A 21,053-nucleotide genomic window follows, 5' to 3' on the forward strand; every position below is an offset into this window, starting at 1 on the left:
TATCGTATATGAATCGAAATCTTTTTGGGATACTGAGATCCAACCCTTCCTCGATGAGCTAACTGCTGCAACGCTTTGTAAAAAGGTTGGATGATCTAACTGAAATTGAATTGAAGCTTGAAATAAAAAAATATGACGAGCAATGTTTCGAGATTTATTTTTGGAATTTTTGAATTTTATTCACTTTTTTGTTGCTTCTTTTCCATAGATATAGATGAGCTCTTTTTTATGCATTTTTTCCATTTCCATTTTCTTATTCTTTGTTTTGTTTCGACAAGTAATTTTACATCAGTATAAGTAATTATAAAGTCGTAGAGTGTACAAAAACAAAAAAAATGTTAAACAATTTCAAATAATTAAGAACTTAACACGTTGTTGTTGTGGAACTGTTTCCGCTTTGAGTTCACTACAAAGTGTATAGCCACAGAAAAGATTGCTTGCAACCAACTGCCAATGTTTTCGACTTGTTGGTTGAATTGCTACTCCAAAGACGACGTGTGAGCAGATTCAATCGATCGATGTCAGAACCGAGTTATACGTATATCTGCCCGGCATTGGTATTTGTTCGATGGTAGGTAAGCAACAGAAGGCCCATTGTATTGTTCACCCTTAGTAGAGCAGAGAAGTCGATACACCGGTGTTCCTATAACACAATCCGCACAATCAATCAGATAGAAACGACGCACCCTGTTAGACTGCGGCCCCCGACAACCAACACTGAGGCCGAGTCAGGGCCGCAGCCAAAACATTCGCCAAACGCGTACATCGGCCGAAGTGCATTTTCAGCACTTCATCTGCCTAGGGTTCGCGAAGGGTACAGAGTTTTACTTGGATCGATCGCCTACGCGTTTGCGTATCAACTTTCAACGCCCAACTATAATGTTTAGAGAAAGAAATACATATTGCTTGGTTAAGTTGTGTGTCAGAGTTGCATTAAGCATTATTACAAATAAGATTATCAGCTATGTAAATGTTATAACGACTACGAAACTTATACGTAGGTAAGATGCCAATAGAAGCGACAGAAACGGGGATGAAGAAACGTAAAGCGATGAAATTTTCCCTACACCCAACATGTGGGAAAATACATACATAAATATGTAATCGTACATTTGTATGTACATGGTTACATGAAAAGAAAGTACCAAGTTCCACCCCAGTACTTTTTGCAGCTGCTCTGCTGTTGACGTCAGTATGTGTACAACTGAATGCAGTATTGATATGAGTATCCCACAAGTGGGAGCGAGATGAATATACATGTAACATGTAAGGGAAAAGAGGGGGTACAAAAAGGCTAATTTTAGAGCAGGCCAGGTGGTGGCATCTGTTCGGGGGGGTTGAAATGAAAAATCGAGAAATTTCGACGAGATTCGAGACGCCTGGAATTGTTCTGGAACAATTCCAGATTACGCAATGGACTGAAATAGTCCGACTTTTACATAACTTGGTTTTAGAAAACGCCACGACATATGTGTGCTGACGAAATAGAGCATGGGCCAACGTTAGAAAAAGTTTTTCCTGCAGATCGTCTTTCGACAATTATCTAGTTCTTAAAACTACATTTTTGCTTACGAAATACAAGGTGCATTGAAAGATGTCACTCTTGATTTTCTGCTGTTTATACCTGGCTTCCTATCCCAATTTATCAAATCCACGTACACTGCAGGTCTGGGCTGCCGCCATTGCACCCGTCTGTGTCAGTTTCGAGTTTCCTGAACCTCCTGGATATTTTCTCATCCTGCCTAGAGAGTTACTTTCTAGCCAAACACGAGAAACTGCGCCTTTCCAGCTGCTTCCGCATTGTGAAATTCCCCGAAGCTGACGGTCAAATCGATGACTAATACACTTTTCCAGCGTGTTTCTTTGTTTCAATTTGTGAGCAAATATTGTGCCCACATCGAGCAAGACTACGTTGGCGTTTTCGCCATGCTGGCATATGGCTTTTGCTTCGCTGTTACGACACGTTTTCCACACTTTTCCATTTTTGATGATGATTACTATATGCTAGCCAGAAATAGTGAATACTTTTGTACAAATTTTTAAATTTTTATTCAGAGACACTGCGACTACACTTGAACACTTTTTTTTTGCGAGTGGCAATGTCTGGTTCGGCCAGTTCTATTTATACATGCCAACCCAAGCGCGCTGTATCATGGAAAATTCGTGAAGGCTGCTGTCTCTGTCTACGTGACTTGTTCTCACTTTCGCACATCGAATGTTTAGAGCGAGACAACCAGCTTCCTCTGGGCGCAGTCAGAGTTGTATTTCTAACTTTGACAGCTGCCAGAGTTGTATTTTTCGCAGTATCGAATATTTTAATGCTTCAAAATAAATAATTAAATTTGATTAGTCAAATATATAAGGACATAAAAACTTTTTAAATCAGATCTTATATAGCCTGTGCGATATAAATATCTGTATAATATAAAATACCAATGTTGTGGAAGGGGCGCCACTGTATAAATATCTGTACGATGTAGAATGTACAGAAAAATGTCATACATATGTAGTGTTGTATGGAAGTATGTAGATATCGTGTATTTGTTACATTTGCCTGTATGCGGGATAAATAATTTAATAAATGAATTAATTAATAAATGGCATATCAAAATTGCGGAAGATGTATAGAGCAGTTGCAACATATCGGTAAACTCTAACATAAAGGTGGAATGTTTGAGCATTATAAAACCTTTTTAAATAAACTATTCTACCCAATTACTTTTGCAGTTATATTTGTACATATTTCAAATACAAATTACGTTAGCAGCTGGGCAGCTGCAGTTTGAAAATCGTTTACCTGCATTCGCAGGCAGTTTGTAAGGAGGATTACATCCCCTGCTAAATTTTCCATTGTGTAGTTTTCTAATCCCAAAAACCCACCACCGAATCGGCTCAGTGTACGCTGGCAAACGTCCAACTGTTTGTGAGAGTTGAACCAAACACAAGGTTTTTGAACCTTTGGCTGTTCGCGGAGCAGGAAAGACAGCTGTTGCAAAACGCACGCGCATCCTGTGCTGAATCGACTGTATCGGGGTGGGCTGGGCACGGGATCGAGTTCGAGTTCGGGTTCGGGTTTGAGTTGGCGCATATCCTTGAGCAACAGCATTGGGTAAATAGTGAAGAGCGCTCAGCTGCAAGCGCGCTCCAAATAAATGCTATGCTAACGAGTTGAACTGTAAAACTTGAAAACTGTCATTAAACTTCAAACAAAGGGTATGCAAAGCAATGGGAAGAACAAAAGTTTTGATTATTGTTTGGCTGGACATAGATTTAATTACCATACCCGCTTAGTGCCCCCCACCTACTACCCTCCCTCCCCACAGTTACGCAGAAAAGCCAGAATTTCCGTTTTGCGGAAAGTGCTCTATTCTCCTGTGAAGGAAGCGCAGCAATAAAACTTTGTTGCATTGGTAGGAAGGAAAAGCACAAGCACAAACAGCAAAGTGTAACGAAAAGGCGAAAGCCTGATGCCAGCAATTGGCAGTAACAACAGCCACCGTAACACAAAAGGAACAGCAGCATAATGGAGGCAGCACGGAAATTGCGTATACGCCGTGTGCCCGCGCGTGTATGTCTGCGCTGAGAGACATGAAAAGCAATTGGGGGAGACCTCTTGTTGCTCTCTGTTTTGTTTCCTGTGCCCCCAGAGCGACACAGGGCGACACGAAATACAATAGGCAACAGCGGGGGGAAAAAGTCAAATGGCATAATAAACGTATTTATGAAAAGGCATCCAAAGCATCAACATGTTTTCCTTTCATCTTGGCCCGAAATGAGCATGGGCCTGGGTCTGGGCTTGGGTTCGGGTACGGGTAAAGGCTGATTGTGAAAGTGTTTTTGGACGGGAAGCAGCCTTACGCCCACCGCAGCTTCCCACTCGGTCTCCCTGACATTTCGCCATTTAACCTTGCATGTTGCCAAATGTGGTCCTTCAGCTTTAAGCCTACAAAGTTATATGCTAAGCCTGTGCGAAGCTCCGAAAAGGACGGGAAAAAGCATAAACATATAGGAGAGGCTCTGTCATTGCATTTGGGGGACGTTGGTGTTGCTGCGCCGCTCACGGAGTGTTCGGGTGTATGTGCTCGAGTACATAGGCGACAAGGACGATTGGGCGAATGAGCGATGCGATGCGATGTGGGGTGGAGGGGCCGTAGCCCCACTCTCCCGAATCGAGCTCGACGCTGCTGTGGAGGGTAACGGTAACTGGCGGCGGGTGCGGTTTGGCAACAGGGACCTACATTCAGTCGTCGTCGGGCCATCGTCGTCGTCGGCTCCCACTATCGTGCTCCGAGCGTGTCTGTGTCCATGTCTGTCGTGAAGCCAGATAGCCTGAAAAGCGAGCTGCCCGTGCAGCATTGGCCGCAGTCCTCATTCAGACGCGAATCCGTTAACATCGCGGTCGCCGAAGGGCAGACAACACAACATCAATCGGCACGGCGACCAGCACATGGCCGTCCATGGAACGCAACACGGAACCAACCGAACCGACCACGCGTAGTGTTAACCTTTCAATGTTTTTTTCGTTGAACCGTTTTACCATTTTCTGTTTCTGTTTGCTTTTTTGTGGGCGTGTGGGCACTGTGCGGAGGTGTCGCTGTCCCATCAGTGTGGGAGTTGTAAACTTTTCTTAGCATCATTATGCTGCACTCGCTCTGCTTTTTCTGCTCTGTGTGCAGTTTTTAGCACTGACATTTTAATTAGTCGTGCTGTTGACACTTGGTCATACGCCCCATTGGGCCCTTGGGCCTGGACCATCAGTATCATCAGTTTGCTGCTTACTCCACGCGTAGACCCCGACCACGAGGCATGTAAGCACAATTAGGTTTGAAGCACTTTCACGCTCTCTATCTCAGTGTCGCAGCCAGAATCAACGGCCGAATTCAAAATGAATGGGATCGGCAGCGGAATAGAAATAGGAATAGGACACCAGCTGAGAACGGGGCCGTGGACAGTTTGAATTGTGTGCTAAGGGGTCTTTAGTCGCCAGCTTGTCTGGTGACTCCCGTGGATAACAGCACTCCCCCATGGGCGAAAGGCAACAAAAGAATTCCTTGCCTTTCTACCAGCACCAGTGGCTTTGTGGCAATTGTTTCAATGCTTACTGGCAATTTTTTGGCACTCAATCGAAGTGCCTCCTGCGCTTGGCAGTTGTGTTTAATGGAATTTTTATATGGTGCCATTGAGTTACTCGACGGCTCGTTTTGTCGATGTTTGTTCGGCTTTTTTGAGGTCAAAGTGCATGCTCGCCTTCTCTCTTTTATTTTTCAATTTTACCCAAAAACAGAGTAGAGCAGAACAGAGCAGAGCAGAGCGACAACAACAATAAGAACAAGAACAGGGAACAATAAGAGAAATGGCATTAAAATTAATTAACCACGCGCATGTGTTGGAGATGGTATATGGCCATGTCCCTGAGCCCAGCCTCTCGGCTGCACCTCCCCGCGTTCAATGCTACCACTCCAACCATTTATCCAAACCCCCAACATTTGGCCTTATCTGAAATATGCACACGAGGCCTTGAGCCGCCGACTTTTTCGTAATGCCATCCAAGGCAACGTCAACCAGCTGACGAACGACCCACAGACCAGACCAAACCAGACCAGACCGACCCACCGACCAATTCGCTTCGCATCCCAAACAGCAACAAACTGTTGTAGGTGCTGCCAGCAAATGGTTTTCAACCTTGGGGGGCCGCGAGTGGTGAAAATTGCATTTGTTGTGCAACGACAGCGACAACTACAAAAGGCACAAACACCACACACACACATGAGTTTAAACACTGTGGCATGATTACTTTGCAATGGTGCACAGCTGCAAATATATGTACGTAATACTCGTATGTTAATTAAATGTTGTTGTTTAATCTGTAAAGCCACGAAATATCCTGCATATCCTACAACTGAATGGAATGGAATGTTTTTCAACGCCAATAAAATGCCAAGTGACGATGCCATTTTTATAGACTTTTTCTAAATCAAAAGAAACCACTTAACATAAATACAAATAAAATAGAGACTACCAGCGACGGTCGAGGCGCCACTTAAAGTGCCAGCTAGTTTATCCAAGACGGCCTGGCCTGGAGATGGCAGTGAACGGGAGGATTCGCAAGCGCAAGCATAAAAGCCATACAAGTGGCGACACTCCGACTCCGACGACAGCCACTAGCATAACGGCGGCGGCATCCACAGCCACAGCCACAGCAGCACCCTCAGCGCCTGGCAGGCCCTGGCCCATGATGGAGCATAGCGAAACAATCGAGGAAGCCGCCCTCGCTGGGGACTATAATAATTTCACGCATAATTTCGTCGATTTGCAGAACCTCTTGAATTTCAACGATTTGCTGAGCACCAGCAATAGCAGCAGCATCGGCCCCAGCATTGGGAATGGGAATGCCAGCGACAATAGAAATGGCAACTCAGTGGACAGCCACAGCAGCTTCTCGAGCGGATCAAGTACCATTAAATTGAGTAACGGTGCCATTATGGACACTCTTTTGGGAACCGTTTTGACCACGGCCACGGCGACTGTTGCGCCCGCCGCCAGCTCCTTGATAGCCACGATTGCAGCCACCACGACAACAACCGCATCAGTGGCGGCCACCTCATCCACCTATTATGCCAACTTGCTGAACATGTCGCCGGCGACCACCAGCCTGATCGCGGCAGTAGCGGCCACCAAATCCTACAACGACAGTTCCATGCGCTGGGAGCAGTTCGATGGAAACGTGGACTTTGGCTTCGATCCGCTCTACCGCCATTCACTGGCCATGTCCATTGTCTATATCGTGGCTTATATCGTGGTGTTCCTGGTGGGTCTCATTGGCAATAGCTTCGTGATTGCCGTCGTCTTGCGGGCGCCTCGCATGCGGACGGTGACAAACTACTTCATTGTGAATCTGGTATGTGGCCCCTAAATCTTACGAATGAACCCCATTAATTTGAACTTAAATTTCCATTCCATTCCATACCATTCCCCGATTCCAGGCCATTGCGGACATCCTTGTTATTGTCTTTTGCCTGCCAGCCACTCTGATTGGCAACATCTTTGTGCGTAAGTATCTGCTTAATTCCGTAAGGCTGTGAGATTTATTCGCCGCTGGGGGCCACATTAACGCCGCGTAGGATGATGTGTGTTTCCGTCTGTTCTTTTTTTTTCTGTTTTGGTTCTGCATATTAGCTGAATTTATGGCTTGCAATTAATCGCCGCTTAGATAAAGCTTCCCCCAAATGACACGGCTGAAATTTGTTAGCAGCCCCTCCCCAACAAGCTGCGTGTTCACGTGGCGTATGCGTAATGTTTCCGCTACAGCCACAGAGTACGAGCAAAAAAGCAAATGTAATGGACATGTCATTAGAGCTAATGTCCGGCATAAATGCTTGAGGAAATTAAGCTCGATTTCGATTTCCTGCAGCAGCGGTGCCTAGCGTGTTGCGAGAAGCGTTGCAGTAATTACCATTTATGTATGTTTATATCGGAATTTATGTACTCTTGGCAGACACATTTGGCTTTCGTTGCCCCTTTTAATTGGAAACTGAACATTATACGAGTATTTATGTCGCCTAACTCTTTGCACTCTGTAATTTCAAAACAGCCATTGAATGCAGATAATATTGAAATACTCGTAGTTAAGGCAAAGTTAAAATTAAACTATATAAGAGTGTATTTAGTAAATTGCTCGCGACAGAAATTGCAACTTTTTACGCAAATTAAATCCTGCCCGATAATTTATTCAGTATTTCGTCTGCCAAACCTGTTTGAAATCTTTTAAGCAAATGCAAATGAATCTGTGACATCAGAGAAATCCCTGCCCGGACTGGTGGCACTCAATTAAATTAATTTTCCGGGTGTTAGGCCACCACAGCACAGCACACCACACCACTCCCCATTCTGTCCCAATCCATAGTCCTTCGTGGAACTGACAATTTGCAATTTGTCCAAGGTACAAGTGTATATTTAATTAAAGGCCAATTCGAAATCCCAGCTAAGGCACGACGACCCACAAACGACCCAATAAACGAGGTTGCGCATAATTGTATGCTTTAATTTAAATAAATTTCACCTGACATGCCTATCTATCCATCTCTGTCGGAGCTTACACCCTCTGTTACAACTGTCTTCTGCGAAGTACTCTGTACTCTGCTCCTGTTTACCCCTTAGACTCGGACGGTAAGCTGTCTTCTAAATTGATTGTCGTGGAGCCGTTCGAGCAGGTACCCAGAGTAGGAGTATGAGTACGGGCATGTCTATGCAAATCGCCGTCGACATGGAAAAATGATCGAAATCCTTGAGAAATCAAATTCCGATTGTAATGCACGCCATGTCAGGGCAGCCAAGGAACACAAACCAGACCAAGGGCCGCAGTTCCATCTTCTATTGGAGCCGATGGCTGGGCCAACAGTAGGCTCACGGCTTGCCCCCAAGTGTTGCCAATTAAGTAGTGGCTCTTGCCCCACCAAGGCGGGGCTGTGCTGGGCTTTGCTGGGCTGTGCTGAGGGTGGACTGTGGGCTGTGAGGATTCTCTTGTTGCTATACCTAAACTCTAAGAAACGGCATTGCACTCGGCTCTCGTTCTCCCCCGCCCAACAAGTGGGTCGGTGAGAGTGGGGGCGTAGTAAACGAAGTCGGCCGAATGCGAGCGCCAGGGAAAACGAATAAAGCGTGAGGCAGGAAAAAGTGAATGAGTTTTCCTCAGCCTGCATTGTGTGTGTCTGTCTGTGTGTGTGTGTGTGTGTGCCACTGCGCACTCTCTCTTCTGTTTCTCGGGCTCTCTCACTCTCTATGTACTCGCACTCGGCTTTTGTGTGTTTGTGTGTGTGTGCATGGCTGGTTGTTGCTGCTTTTTGGTGGGGCCCAAAGGATCATCGACACAAAACTGACCTAATTTCACAAATTCAAGCTAGGCGCAGGGCTGGCGCTGCCAGGGGGCCGAACGCTCTTAGTGGGTCACTGTGGGTGGCGCCTCGCCTCGCCTCTCCGTTATGGCCTGACTTGGGCCCAGCTGCTGGGGCCTAAGCAAAAGCAGCAGTCACAACAGCAAACACAAATTGCAGCCCTTGTGCTGGCATTTCGACTTGTGTGGGCTGACTTTTGGGGGTATGTAGGCGTCTATGGAGGATATTTTTTTTTTGTTTTTTTTTGTTTTTTTTTTGGGCGCTCACAGTGTTGGGTAGGGGTGGGCCGTGCTACCCAAAACATTCCAATTCGCTCTCGACAAGCTGCTGAAAGACGTTTACATCGAAGGCGAGTTCAAAAGCTGCGGCAGAAAAAGGGCATTGTGTGGAAGTTGGAAGTTCTGTAGGTGCTTGGAGTGCTTTGGATGTTTGGCATATTTGCACATCGAACATTGCACGTTGCTGTCTGATGTTTTCACGTTGCAGTCCCCGACACACCGCACCGCGGGGCTAGGATGGTCGCCATTCCCATTCCCATACCATCCCCTACCTTACCATCAAAGTGAATTATATGAAATCAAAATGCAGCCGTCAAAGCCGATGCCGACGGCGACGCGAACGGTGGCCATCGCCGCAGGCAGAGCCATTATCTAAGCACACCTTCAAGCCTCAGAACTGCAGTGGAAGGTTGTTTGCATTCAAGGCTCTTTGCGGCTGGATGAATTGACCTAAATATTTCGCTTGGCAAACCTGATAGTCAGGGTTATCCACACTCACACACACACACACACCCCGAGTGTGTATCAGTGTGTGTGTGTGTGTGCTTGTTGGTACCTGCACGGTGTTGGGGTTGGGGTTGGGCCTGTACTCTTTGAGGGTTGTGGGCTTGGGGTTGCTTCGGTTCGGTTGGGTCGAGTTGGGATGTGTGGTGTGGCGATGGTGGCCCTTATTTATGTGTGCTTCGAAATCCAATAAAATGCGAAATGAATTGATTTCCTATCCGCGCACGCTCTGCCGCCTTGAGACGAAGGATATACTTGCATTCGCACCGCTGTCCTAAATGGGGCTTTATGGCCATTGTTGTGCCATCTTATCAATGCGAAATCGTTGTCATTAAGCCCTGCGTGGATCCGCATCACGTTCTCCTATTTTTTAAGTCACGTTTCCTTGCCAGTTTGTTCATTAAATTGGCAGCGTGATTTGTGCCGGACGGACGCGTCGGCGGCTGCGGTGATATGCATAACGAAAGACGCTGCTGATGAAGTCATTTTTCAGCACTTTGTGCCGCCTGATTGTATTTTAATTTAGTCGCTACGTGCCGATGGCAAACGCAAGTGGCAGCCTCTCATACCCTGAACACACCTCCACTCACCATTCTTCGCTCTCTAGTCGGGCGCAGGCTGGCGCCATTCCTGCGGTATTCAATTTGCCATCGTGTAGTTACAGGAGTCGCCGCCGGACGTGACGCTTAAGTGATAATCATAACAATAACGCATTTGTCTGAAGTGTTATGCCATTTCCATGGCCATTCCACGCCCATATCAATCGAACTCCCCAGCCCAGACCCAGACCCAGAATCAGACCCGGACCCGGAGTCGCAAGCCCCCTGACCCGTTGGCGGATTTGTTACGCCTGATTATTTCATTAACTTTATGACCTTACTGTGGTAACCACAATGAAAGAACAAAATAGTAGCCCCTGAAGCAAACGGAGGCAAAGGTTCACAATGCAAAGAAAAATCCAATCCACTTTGCCTATGCGTAACGACAAAGAAAAGTTTTTCAGTAAAGGGACAAAAAAAAAACTTAAAGGCTTAGGCAGAGCACGCTTGACATTTTCCAGGGCCAAGCTCGACCCCCCACCACTCACAGCCACCGCAGCACAATTGAAGGCTGCTGATAAGCTCAAATATCGATTGGTATTATCTCCTGTAGTTGAGTTGATCAATATTGAGCACAGCTTATGCTTACAAATTGAGACGCCGCTGCTGCTGCTGAGTCTGTTAGCCATATGTTGTCCCGTCTGTCAAACACACTCAGCCCAGCCACTCATTTCTCTTACCTTGACAGTACGTACCGCGACTTACGACTTAAGAAGCCAAGCTGTCTGTGTACGTATATCCTTCAAAGTCCGAATATTTGGTCTCACTTCAGGCGAAAAATTGATTAGGGCCCAGAGAGTTTGCAGGGTCTGACCATCACGCGATTCGATTTGAGTTATTTCTGATGTTTACACAACAAATTAATGGAGAAGAGGGAAAACGTAAAAGTTTGTTTAATACTAAACTGCTTTTAGTAGCAGCTTTTATGTTCAAAAATATGCTGAATATTTTGATACATTTTCCTGAAAAAATTCCATGAAGTTTGCAGCCAAATTAAAGCGAAATTTTGTATATCCTTTAGTTATATACACACATACATAAATATCTACATATGTACATAGCAAACAATTGTTGAGTTTGTTCGTCCCCCCTCTGTGTTTACTTGTGATTAAAAAAGTCAGTTGACTCTTGTGAGTTCTGAATAATTTGAATATGGCTTTAGTTTGCTCGTATACTTAGTTGATAGTTCTATTGAAAACTTTAATCCAAAAAACACCAACCAAGGCACGTCTGCATTTTTTAATTAAATGGCAAACGCCATGGGATGTCATTTCTATTTTTGTTGGTAAAAAGCGAAGCGAATAAAGATTAAATCTATTGAAAATGAAAATTTGGAAAAGTATGAGATGTGTTTAGCCATTCACATGATTGAATATGATGAAGCATTTCCGAACAGAATTTTAATTTGAAGTTAAACTCTTGTTTAAACAACTTTCTGCTGTCGGTTTAATAGACAAAAAAGTTTGGCAAGGCAGACAGCCATATATCAAAGTTTACCCTTATCAGCATAATATCAAATAAGTAGCCCAAAATCCAGTCGTATTAATAGCTTCGGTTTCAGTCTGTTGCACTTGCAACAGGAGAGGTTTCCCATTTTGTTCAACGCAAGCAATTTCCAATCGAATGCAAAAAAAAAGAATAAACTCGAAAAGAAACCCATTTGAGCTGCTGTCTCTCCTCGTGGATGTACGTATGGAACGGTCATGTGTACATTCGGTTGATTGTTTGTCAGTCCGTCCGTCTGTGTCCGATTTTTATGTCCTGCACACACGCAAACACATATACACATGATCCTGCCCAGAACCTGTCCATTCGACTCTCAAGCCAATGCACAGAAGTTCACAGCCACAAAGCGAAATAATATTTATATTTTTATGTGCCAAATCATATTAAATTTGGCTTTTATTGGGCTGCTGTGAGCGTGGGCGGGCGTACGGTGCGTATGCATAATAAAAAGCGACAACAAACCGAGATAAGACAGGCGAACGAGACAGGAAATTAGAAGCCCCAAAAGCAGCCACCGACGGCACTAAGGTTGTGGAGCCGTCTCCTGCGGCGAGCGTTCAATGCTCCCGCGGTGCGGAGCATAGCAGGGGAGTCCTGACAGTTTGCCTCGTGCTAATGATGTGTGGGCTGTTGTTGGTTAATTGCCATTCGATCTGTCATGCTCGGAGTGCTGTTCGACTGTCATCAACCTTGACAAAAGTTTGCCACAGGTCCTGGTCCTGCCAGCGTACTAGTCCTGGTGCTGGGGGCTGGGTACCGTGCCCTATCATGCCCCCGGCCATGTGTGTTTTATAACCTTTTGTGTCTGAGTGAGTTATTCCTTTTAGCATAAAATTCATAACGCACAACTATGCGATTGCTATGCTGGAGTCCTTGTCACGAGAACGCGTACGTAGGGGGCTGGAGCATCAGTCTCGTGCCTTTCATCAAATAGAATAAAAGGAATACAAATTAACTTAGACAAGTGCGGTCTAGTCGTGGACCTGGTCCTGGTACTGGCTCTTGAACTGATTGTGGTCCTCAATGCGGCTAGGCAAACAATAGTCCCGTTCCACGTCATTGCTCCGCCTGCCTCCGCCTCTGCCTCTGGCCTGGCGCAATCTGAGACTTGTCACCAAATTATGAATGATATGCAGCACATAAATCTCAGTCAGCAAACAACGGCGGCGACGTGGGCGGCTTGAGATGGCAAGAAGCATTGAACGTTAACCAAGACCATGAGCATAAGACAAGAGATAGGACAACCAGGACAACGACTAGGACAATAATGCACAGGGCAGGGCAGGACAGGACAGGACAGACCAGGACAGGACAGCACAGGACGATGTGACCGAAAGTTACTCAGCATAATTTGTACACTGTTTATGGCCAATATTTACCCGCTCTCTACCTTCTCTACTCTGATTTTCTCTTTTCTTTTCTTTTCTTTTCTCTTTTAACCATATTTTTCAGCCTGGATGCTCGGCTGGCTGATGTGCAAGTTTGTGCCCTACATACAGGGTGTCTCGGTGGCGGCATCGGTTTACAGTTTAATTGCCGTGTCCCTCGACAGGTAAGTGCAACGTGAAACGTTGAGGCAGCGTTGAAAAGTTGAAAACACTCTCCTCAATTACTTGGCTATGAACTTTTATTGGGGGATAATCTTGGGTGTTGTTGGGTTGGGGTCAGGCATTGGATGGGAGTGGGACGGGATGGGGCAAGGGCTGGGGGTCAGGGGCAGTTGCTGCAGTTAATGATGCACGACCAGAGCTGGGGCAGCATGGTGCACGGGCACTAGGGGCACCAGCGGCCTGACGGCATGCACAGCCACCACAGGCTTAGCGACAATCGGGGTGACGACCTTCACGGGGGCCGGATGGTGCACGACGTGTCTGTTGGAGAGAGGGTGAGAGTGGATGTGCCAGTGGCAGTCAGCAGTTAGGGCGATAAGCAGATTGAAAATTAATTGCGTCCTGTTCAACTTACGAGTGCACCGAGTGGGCCCCATGATGGATGATGGGAGAGTGCACCACAGCGGGATGCGCCACCACGGGGTGCGCCACAACGGGCTGCACGGCAACCAAGCCGGGATAGGCGTAGACCTGGGCGGCGGAGAGGGCGGCGAGGACAAACAGCTGTTCGAAGCGGGGTTCAAAGTTCACAGATTAGCTGTAGCAGCAGCAGTAGCAGTAGCAGTAGATCCGTCAGATACTCACAACTTTGAACATTTTGGTTGGCTGTTTTGTTGGCTGGGGATGTGTAGGAGATAAATTGAACGCTGGGCTAATGATTTGCTAGTTGCAACTGGTGACAAGTGCAACACGGAGCGCAGCTTTTATAGGAACACCAGCCCGATCCGAAAGTGAGTCGCTCAATGCAAGCAGCAATGCTGCACCTGGGGAAAACTGGTCAGGCAGCCAGACAGACAGACAGACAGACAGACAGCCAGACAGTGGAGTACAGGCAGTCTGTGGGTCGCTCGTTCGTCTCAAGATCAAGTTCATCATAGTTTGCCTTGTCCGTATTAGGCGCTGCGATAATCAAATTCATTTTTTTTGTTTGTTACGAGAACGCCTTAGAATGTTGTTTTCGGTTCGCCTTGTTGAACTGCTCTAATGATTCTTTTGATGAGATGCCGCCAGGAATCGAAGTGTCAGCCCTGGGCTTCCTGCCATTGCGACATTTCTCGACGGAGATTTCTTTATGCCCATAAAGTCAGAGATGTCGCGGCCAGCTGATTTATCAAGTGATACTAAAACGTTTTGACGTGTGCTAGTCATAACCCCAAGGACAATAAGAGACGCCAAGTGGCCGTCAGTTTATGTGCACTTTCATTTATATCAATTTCCAACGACCGCATCAACCAGAATCGGAATCAGAGCAAAAGCCCTGGGGCAGCGCAGCAAAGGGCGCTTGCTACATTGCCCCTCTGCTTCAGCTTCAGCTTTAGCTTCATTTTCTATTCTTTTTGTGCTTATGTTTTTGTCCACCAACGACGACCACAACAGTACATCATTCGATCATTTGGTCAGGCCCCCCAGAACAGGCCATGCGAAGTGAAGTCCGTTTCGACTCCTCTGTGGCGGCTGTCCGACCCGCATCCTGTTGTTTTCTGTGTCCATCCGCTGCTTTGTATTTTTACGAGCACTCGTAAACTGAATCGAAATTTAAGATTTATTATCTGTAACAAGAAACTTAAATCTCCTCTCAGCTGTCTTAGCCACGGACTTAAGTGCTCAGTGTTTCCCCATAATTCCCCATTGATGCGGATACGCACCCACTACTATATACGGGCCTCTTGGGAATGGGAAGTAGGACTGCCCTGACTTGGCTTATCACTCGCTTATACTTATGCCAATGCCATTTAATTAGGGTCGTTAGTTTCCAGAGAGCGCATAAGGATCTGCCCCATCATCCACGTACATTCCGTATGCTTGTATTTATTCACAAAAGCCATATATCATAGCCATTCGTATTCGTATATAAAAATACTCATAGTTGTGGCTTTATGGCAGTGACAGTGACAATGCGGGTCTTGGTCCGTGCGTGTGTCCTGTGTGAGTCGTTGGAAATTTCAGGGAGTGCGTATGAGCCAGAGCCAGGATACCCGTAGTAAAACTACGCAGGGCATGGCCAGAGATGGAAGCATGTAGCCAATTATTAAATTTGTAGCTGCTCGTAAGCTCCGCATATGAATATGCAAATTACTTCTACTTTTAGCTAAGGGAAAGTACCCCACAGTCCCATGAACCGCAGGGCACTGCGGGGTATTAAAATCCAAGAAATTGGTATCATAATTCAGACAACGTCACCGCATCTTTCATCACATGGTAATCCCGCAGAGATTTGCAAATATTGCACTCAGCGAAATGAATGGAGGACAAATTAGCATGATTGTTGTTATCGTTTTATCAACTCCATGGAGGAATGTCTCCTTTAAACTGCTAGAAGTAAGTTTTAATACTGAAAATTAGCCGAAGTAAATGGGAATATTTAAAGAAGAATTTAAATCAATGACATTGATATATTTAAAGTCTTCGGTCTTATAATTTAGCTGCGTAGCCCTCTTTTTCAATTTTCTTTCCTCTATTTGTAATCCATTTCAATTGAATCAATGAATCCCTCCAATATGATTCATTACCAACATAAATGAAATTCAAAATCCCTAGTTAATTTTTCTCTGTGTGCATTGCGTACCCCGACGATCTCAATTAGACTCACGTCTGATTTATGGCATGGACAAATTATGCTAATGCAATTGGTTGCCTCCAATAAATAAACGTTATGACAATTTGATATTGGCTTCTGTTGCGCAGAGCTTTGTCTGTGCCGTCGCCCAGCCCACTTACTCTGCCCCCAGCCACAGAGGATAGTCAGTTCAGTACTTTATTTCGTTGTCTATTTTTAGTGCACAACAAGAGAACCAGATTCCAAGTGGGTGGAGGGGAGTAGTGGCGGTCCAATAATGGAATTACCGTTGTGTTATCTGCCAAATGTTTTGGCGGACAGACGGGGGCCCAGGCGACGACCTAACACCAAAATACGAGCACAATGCACGGCATGAGGTGGGGATAAGGATGGGCATGGATGCCCCATAATTACATGGTTTGGTCAGGGCACCCAGACTCAGACTCAGACTAGACTAAAGCAAGTCTTGTCTATGACTATTGAACGGGCGCCACACAATGAGCGGACTGCACTAAGCTAAATGAAAAATGCTGAACCAACTCGTTCCCGTTCCATGCCATGTCAGCGGCGAGCCTTGTCCCTTGTCCTCTTCCTCTGCACTGTGCGTCAGCCTCACAGCTCTTATTCAAATTACAATTCATTATGGCAAGCAAAATAAAAAATGACACCCCTACCAGAATAGACTGCCACTGGCACTCCGCATCCCTGCTGGCATTTCTGAAAGTGAGTGGCGACTGAGAGTAAGAGTTCAATAGACGAGATTGGAAAGCGAATACTCAGCAGAAAAAGGCTTAGGGATGCCACTGCAGTGGCTGATGGCTGGCGGCTGATGGCTGGTAGCAGGCGGCATCCTGCGTGTGCAAATTAATCAGTGGAAGATATTTGCATGCCAAGCCTTGTTGAAACGGTGTCGTCATCGTCGCCTTGCCTTGCCTCGCCTCGCCTCGCCTCGACAACTTGATGATTGCCATTATACTTGACGGCTCCGTCAGCATCTGGAGCTGGAGCTGATGCTGAAGCTGGTAAACATTCTTTGTGTGCAATCTCCTTGCAGGTTCATTGCCATCTGGTGGCCGCTGAAGCAGATGACAAAGCGACGTGCGCGCATCATGATAATCGGCATATGGGTAATCGCACTGGTAACCACCATACCCTGGCTGCTCTTCTTCGATCTTGTCCCGGCCGAGGAGGTGTTCTCCGATGCCCTGGTCTCGGCCTACACACAGCCCCAGTTCCTGTGCCAGGAGGTCTGGCCGCCCGGTACCGATGGCAATCTCTATTTCCTGCTGGCCAACCTGGTCGCCTGCTATCTGCTGCCCATGTCGCTGATAACGCTCTGCTATGTGCTCATCTGGATCAAGGTATCCACGCGCTCGATACCGGGCGAGTCCAAAGACGCCCAGATGGATCGCATGCAGCAGAAGAGCAAGGTCAAGGTCATCAAGATGCTGGTGGCAGTCGTCATACTGTTTGTGCTCTCCTGGCTGCCACTCTACGTGATCTTTGCGCGCATCAAGTTCGGCTCGGACATTTCGCAGGAGGAGTTCGAGGTGCTGAAGAAGGTGATGCCGCTGGCCCAGTGGCTCGGCTCCTCCAACAGCTGCATCAATCCCATTCTCTACTCGGTGAACAAGAAGTACAGGCGAGGATTTGCGGCCATCATCAAGTCGCGCAGCTGCTGCGGTCGCCTCAGGTGGGCTGCTCTCTCGGCCCCAGCTGTTGTTTCCCTCCTAATGCTCCTCCGTTTACTTGCAGATACTACGATAACGTTGCCATTGCCTCCTCCACCACCAGCACACGCAAGTCGTACCACCAGAACAGCTCGAGGAAGAGTCCCAGCAGCAAGGGCAACGCCGTCTCCTATATCTACGAGCACAACTCGTTGCGGCGCCACAACATGATGCTGAAGCAGGACAGCAATCTGTCGCAGCAGATGCTGCTGAAGCAGGACTCGCACGGCTCCCGACAGTTTCTGATCAAGCAGGAGAGCTCCTGCAGCGACGCCTCTGGCATCCGGCGCCCGTTGTGCCAGCAGGATAGCAACGGTTCCAAGATCTCGCTCTCCAAGCAGGACTCGATTGTCTCCTACATGGAATCGCGTCGCGCTCACGGTCTCGGTCTGAGCGACTCGCTGGCGGACAGAGACAGCGTCTCCATTGAGTCACGACGCGCTGGCGGAATTATGGCGAATGCCACGCCGGGATCACTGCTGGACAAGCGACAGAAGTTTGTTAAGCAGGATTCGGTCATCTCGTTTGTGGATCAGCGACCAGAGCCGCGACGCCATCAGCTGGTTAAGCAGGATTCGGTCATTTCGTTTGCCGATCAGCGTCGTGGTCTACTCCACAAGCAGGATTCCCTGAATCGAGCCAGCGACGCACCCACTCATCATGTGTCCATACTGAAGAAGACGGACTCGCAGCTTAGCTACGTTTCATCTTCGTCAGCATCCGCCGCTTCTCCGCGCCGCAGTGCGGATCTGTACGAGTAGGATATTACCCACAGTCCCCCTTGCCGTTCCCCCAAACACACACATCCCACATAATAATATATGGACTAGGACTAGCTACAAACCACTTACAGAACGTACTCGAACATACGTATACATATTATATACACGCATACACGAGTATATATAGAAACTAGACAGACATTTTTCCACAAATACTTGTCTCATTCCTATGGCAGCTACATGCATACATGCATATGTATTTGGATATGATATGCTATGACGATCCAATACTGGTATTTCTGACTTATTGCTAAATTGTCCCTTGCTAAATTACAGCCAGAGATGCCGCTGAAACGGAGGGACTAGTGTGCACAGAATGAGACCAACAGACAGGCAAACAGACGGACATGGACATGGCTTGGTCGGTGGGTATCTTCTATTATTATAATGATTTTATGAACTGTGATAGAAGTTGGCAGTGCTGTTGGTGGACTGGGCTCTGAACTTGGCTGGCAAGTGCCAGACTTATCCGTCATGCCATCGTTGTTGTCATCGCCGTCGTGTATACGTAGGAATAGGCAAGAGGGAATGGGTATGGGTATGGGTATGGACCAATTCGATAGTGGGTGGGTAATCTAATCAGAGATCGCTTAGTTAGGCACAACACCAAAAAACACTCTACAAAAGACATGCTCCCAAACAGACAGGCCCACACATAGAAATAGATGTTTTATACGTGTTTCAATGGTACTAAACACAAGACAAGATATAAACTACTCCTTGGCTATGGCTATATAATATCTATAATATATGTACCGTTACGCAGTTTTAAGATTGTTTGTACTCGCCATTTGCTATATCGAAGAAGAGTTGAGAGACGGAACGGAACGGATTAGAGAAGACCTACAATAGGGATGGGGGTTCAAATAGCTTTGCTAAACTTTTTGTACGACAGCGAGAGTGAAACGGAACGGGCAAGTAAGTCCAGTATCATATTTGAGAGAAGATAGAAGTAACAAAACGAAAAACAAAAAAAAAACAAAAGAGAAAACACCGAGGTCTAAAGTAACGTACCTACTAAATTTTTGTATGGAAATTCTTACAATTTATACATATATATTTATATTGATTTTGGTATAAGCAATATGCATATGCAATGCATGGGTATGGTATGTCTATGCATACACTGTGTATCTATCAAACAACAATAATCAATTTTATTAGAATTTTACACAAAACCAAACCAAACCAAACCGAGTCACAGCAGCAAACGGAAATGGTGGTGGCACAGTGGCAAATGGTTAGTAAACGCAATACAACGGAAGGAACGGAACGGAGAAACGATGAAGGATAAGAAGTATGGCAACGGAAGCAGTAGGTAGGCCGTTAGCTTAGATATCGTTGGGCAGTGGTAGTGGATACAGTACAGCAAAGTAAGTACATAGCACTTGATGACCATGCTGCAATGCTGATAAAGATGAAGATGATGTTAGATTGGGGCACTGGCGGCGCGGGGTGGGGTAGATTAGGGATAGCGCTAGATTAGATCTAGGAGGGGGCCGGCCGCGGCTGATTTCGGAGCCGGTAGACCGACCGCAAGAGGGAGCACAAAGCAGTCAAAGATTTCGCACTAAACGTATCACTACAAAACTAACAAAGAAACCAAGAAGCAAACAATAATCGAACTCAAATTCGTTAAACACCAAACACCAAAGAACTTTAAACTACGAGTATAAATAAACAAAAAAAAAAAAAAAAAACAAACAAACCTTTTAACAAGTACGAGTAACTACGGAGGAATCAATGGTATAACTATGAAACTAAACATAATGATAAACTATGCAATTTTATTGTTAGCCAAAATTTTATAAATGTCAAGTAACGAACAAGTAAAATATTTATATGTAACCGTATACAGAATATATCAAGTATAAAACATATGTATGTTATATATATATCTTTATATACTTCGATGGTATTAGGCGCTGTTTTGTAGAGTTTTGTCACGCTTGAACGTTGCTTCTCTATCAAACATTTGATTTGGGAAGCTTAAAGCAAATCCCATCCCATCCCAAAACAAAACCAAACCGAACAAAGCACGATGATGAAACATGTTTACGGCCTGTACAAAACTCCAGCGCTTAATGCAAGTCAAGATCTACAAAGAAGAATATCAATAATATATTACAAATATACAAAAATTTATATAGATTTAACAAAGCATATACTCGTGCTCGTACCAGCAGTAAGTGCTGCCCCAAAACCCAAACCACAGAAAAGAAGCGAACACCAAATATTAAGCTAAAGATTACATTTATATAGCGAGCTATCAACAAATTTGTTGTGTGAGCAACAAAACTATATGCAAACCCCCAAATATTTATACGTACGTCTGCAAGTAAGTGAAGGTGCGCAATAGAAATGTCCTTAGCCGCTTGTACTCAGCCACGCAAAAGATGAACGTAACGTGAAAGTAAAGGAAAATGTGAATAAAGCAAAAGTACTTATATTTATCGAAAAAACCAAATTGATTTTAAAGTTTTAAAAAATGTAGAGCATACTCATACCCTTCATACATACCATAAATTATATGTGCATTATGTTCGTTATATACCGATATGGAAAATAGCAAAAAAAAGAAACACCAAATCTGCGC

The 21,053-nt window shown here is 45.7% G+C and overlaps 2 protein-coding genes and 1 long non-coding RNA gene across 4 annotated transcripts; 1 reads left to right on the plus strand and 2 right to left on the minus strand.

The window, feature by feature from the left end:
• Nucleotides 1-229: 229 nt before the first annotated feature.
• LOC111080459 lies at nt 230-2,230 on the minus strand. Its single transcript, XR_002608504.2, has 2 exons — nt 1,625-2,230; nt 230-874 (listed from the first exon to the last, which is right to left on the minus strand). It is a non-coding gene; the product is annotated as an uncharacterized LOC111080459 (long non-coding RNA).
• Nucleotides 2,231-4,295: 2,065 nt separating this feature from the next.
• On the plus strand, nt 4,296-19,827 carry LOC111080460 (neuropeptide SIFamide receptor). Of its 2 annotated transcripts, none has more exons than XM_022376086.2 (6): nt 4,296-4,497; nt 5,873-6,898; nt 6,984-7,050; nt 13,231-13,330; nt 17,000-17,638; nt 17,701-19,827. In XM_022376086.2, the coding sequence occupies exons 2-6, from the start codon at nt 6,083-6,085 to the stop codon at nt 18,434-18,436; spliced, it is 2,358 nt and encodes a 785-aa protein (XP_022231778.2). In that variant the 5' UTR covers nt 4,296-4,497; nt 5,873-6,082; the 3' UTR covers nt 18,437-19,827. The 2 variants fall into 2 exon arrangements, with proteins under 2 accessions (XP_022231778.2, XP_022231776.2); XM_022376084.2 differs by having other exon boundaries at nt 4,296-4,494.
• Nucleotides 13,388-14,080, minus strand: LOC111080462. Its single transcript, XM_022376088.2, has 3 exons — nt 13,974-14,080; nt 13,744-13,892; nt 13,388-13,649 (listed from the first exon to the last, which is right to left on the minus strand). The coding sequence occupies exons 1-3, from the start codon at nt 13,983-13,985 to the stop codon at nt 13,508-13,510; spliced, it is 303 nt and encodes a 100-aa protein (XP_022231780.2). The 5' UTR covers nt 13,986-14,080; the 3' UTR covers nt 13,388-13,507.
• Nucleotides 19,828-21,053: the final 1,226 nt, after the last annotated feature.

This window comes from Drosophila obscura, unplaced genomic scaffold (assembly GCF_018151105.1).
Source record: "Drosophila obscura isolate BZ-5 IFL unplaced genomic scaffold, ASM1815110v1 contig_150, whole genome shotgun sequence".
NCBI lineage: Eukaryota > Metazoa > Arthropoda > Insecta > Diptera > Drosophilidae > Drosophila > Drosophila obscura.

What these genes read in the sequence shown, in the direction of transcription:
- LOC111080460 (XM_022376086.2), top strand. Translation starts at nt 6,083, where the DNA reads ATGGCAGTGAACGGGAGGATTCGCAAGCGCAAGCATAAAAGCCATACA. An exon ending in ACTACTTCATTGTGAATCTG is followed by an intron (nt 6,899 to 6,983) that starts GTATGTGGCCCC and finishes CCCCGATTCCAG; the next exon opens with GCCATTGCGGACATCCTTGT. An exon ending in AGCTGCTGCGGTCGCCTCAG is followed by an intron (nt 17,639 to 17,700) that starts GTGGGCTGCTCT and finishes GTTTACTTGCAG; the next exon opens with ATACTACGATAACGTTGCCA.
- LOC111080462 (XM_022376088.2), bottom strand. An exon ending in GGGGCCCACTCGGTGCACTC is followed by an intron (nt 13,650 to 13,743) that starts GTAAGTTGAACA and finishes TCTCTCCAACAG; the next exon opens with ACACGTCGTGCACCATCCGG.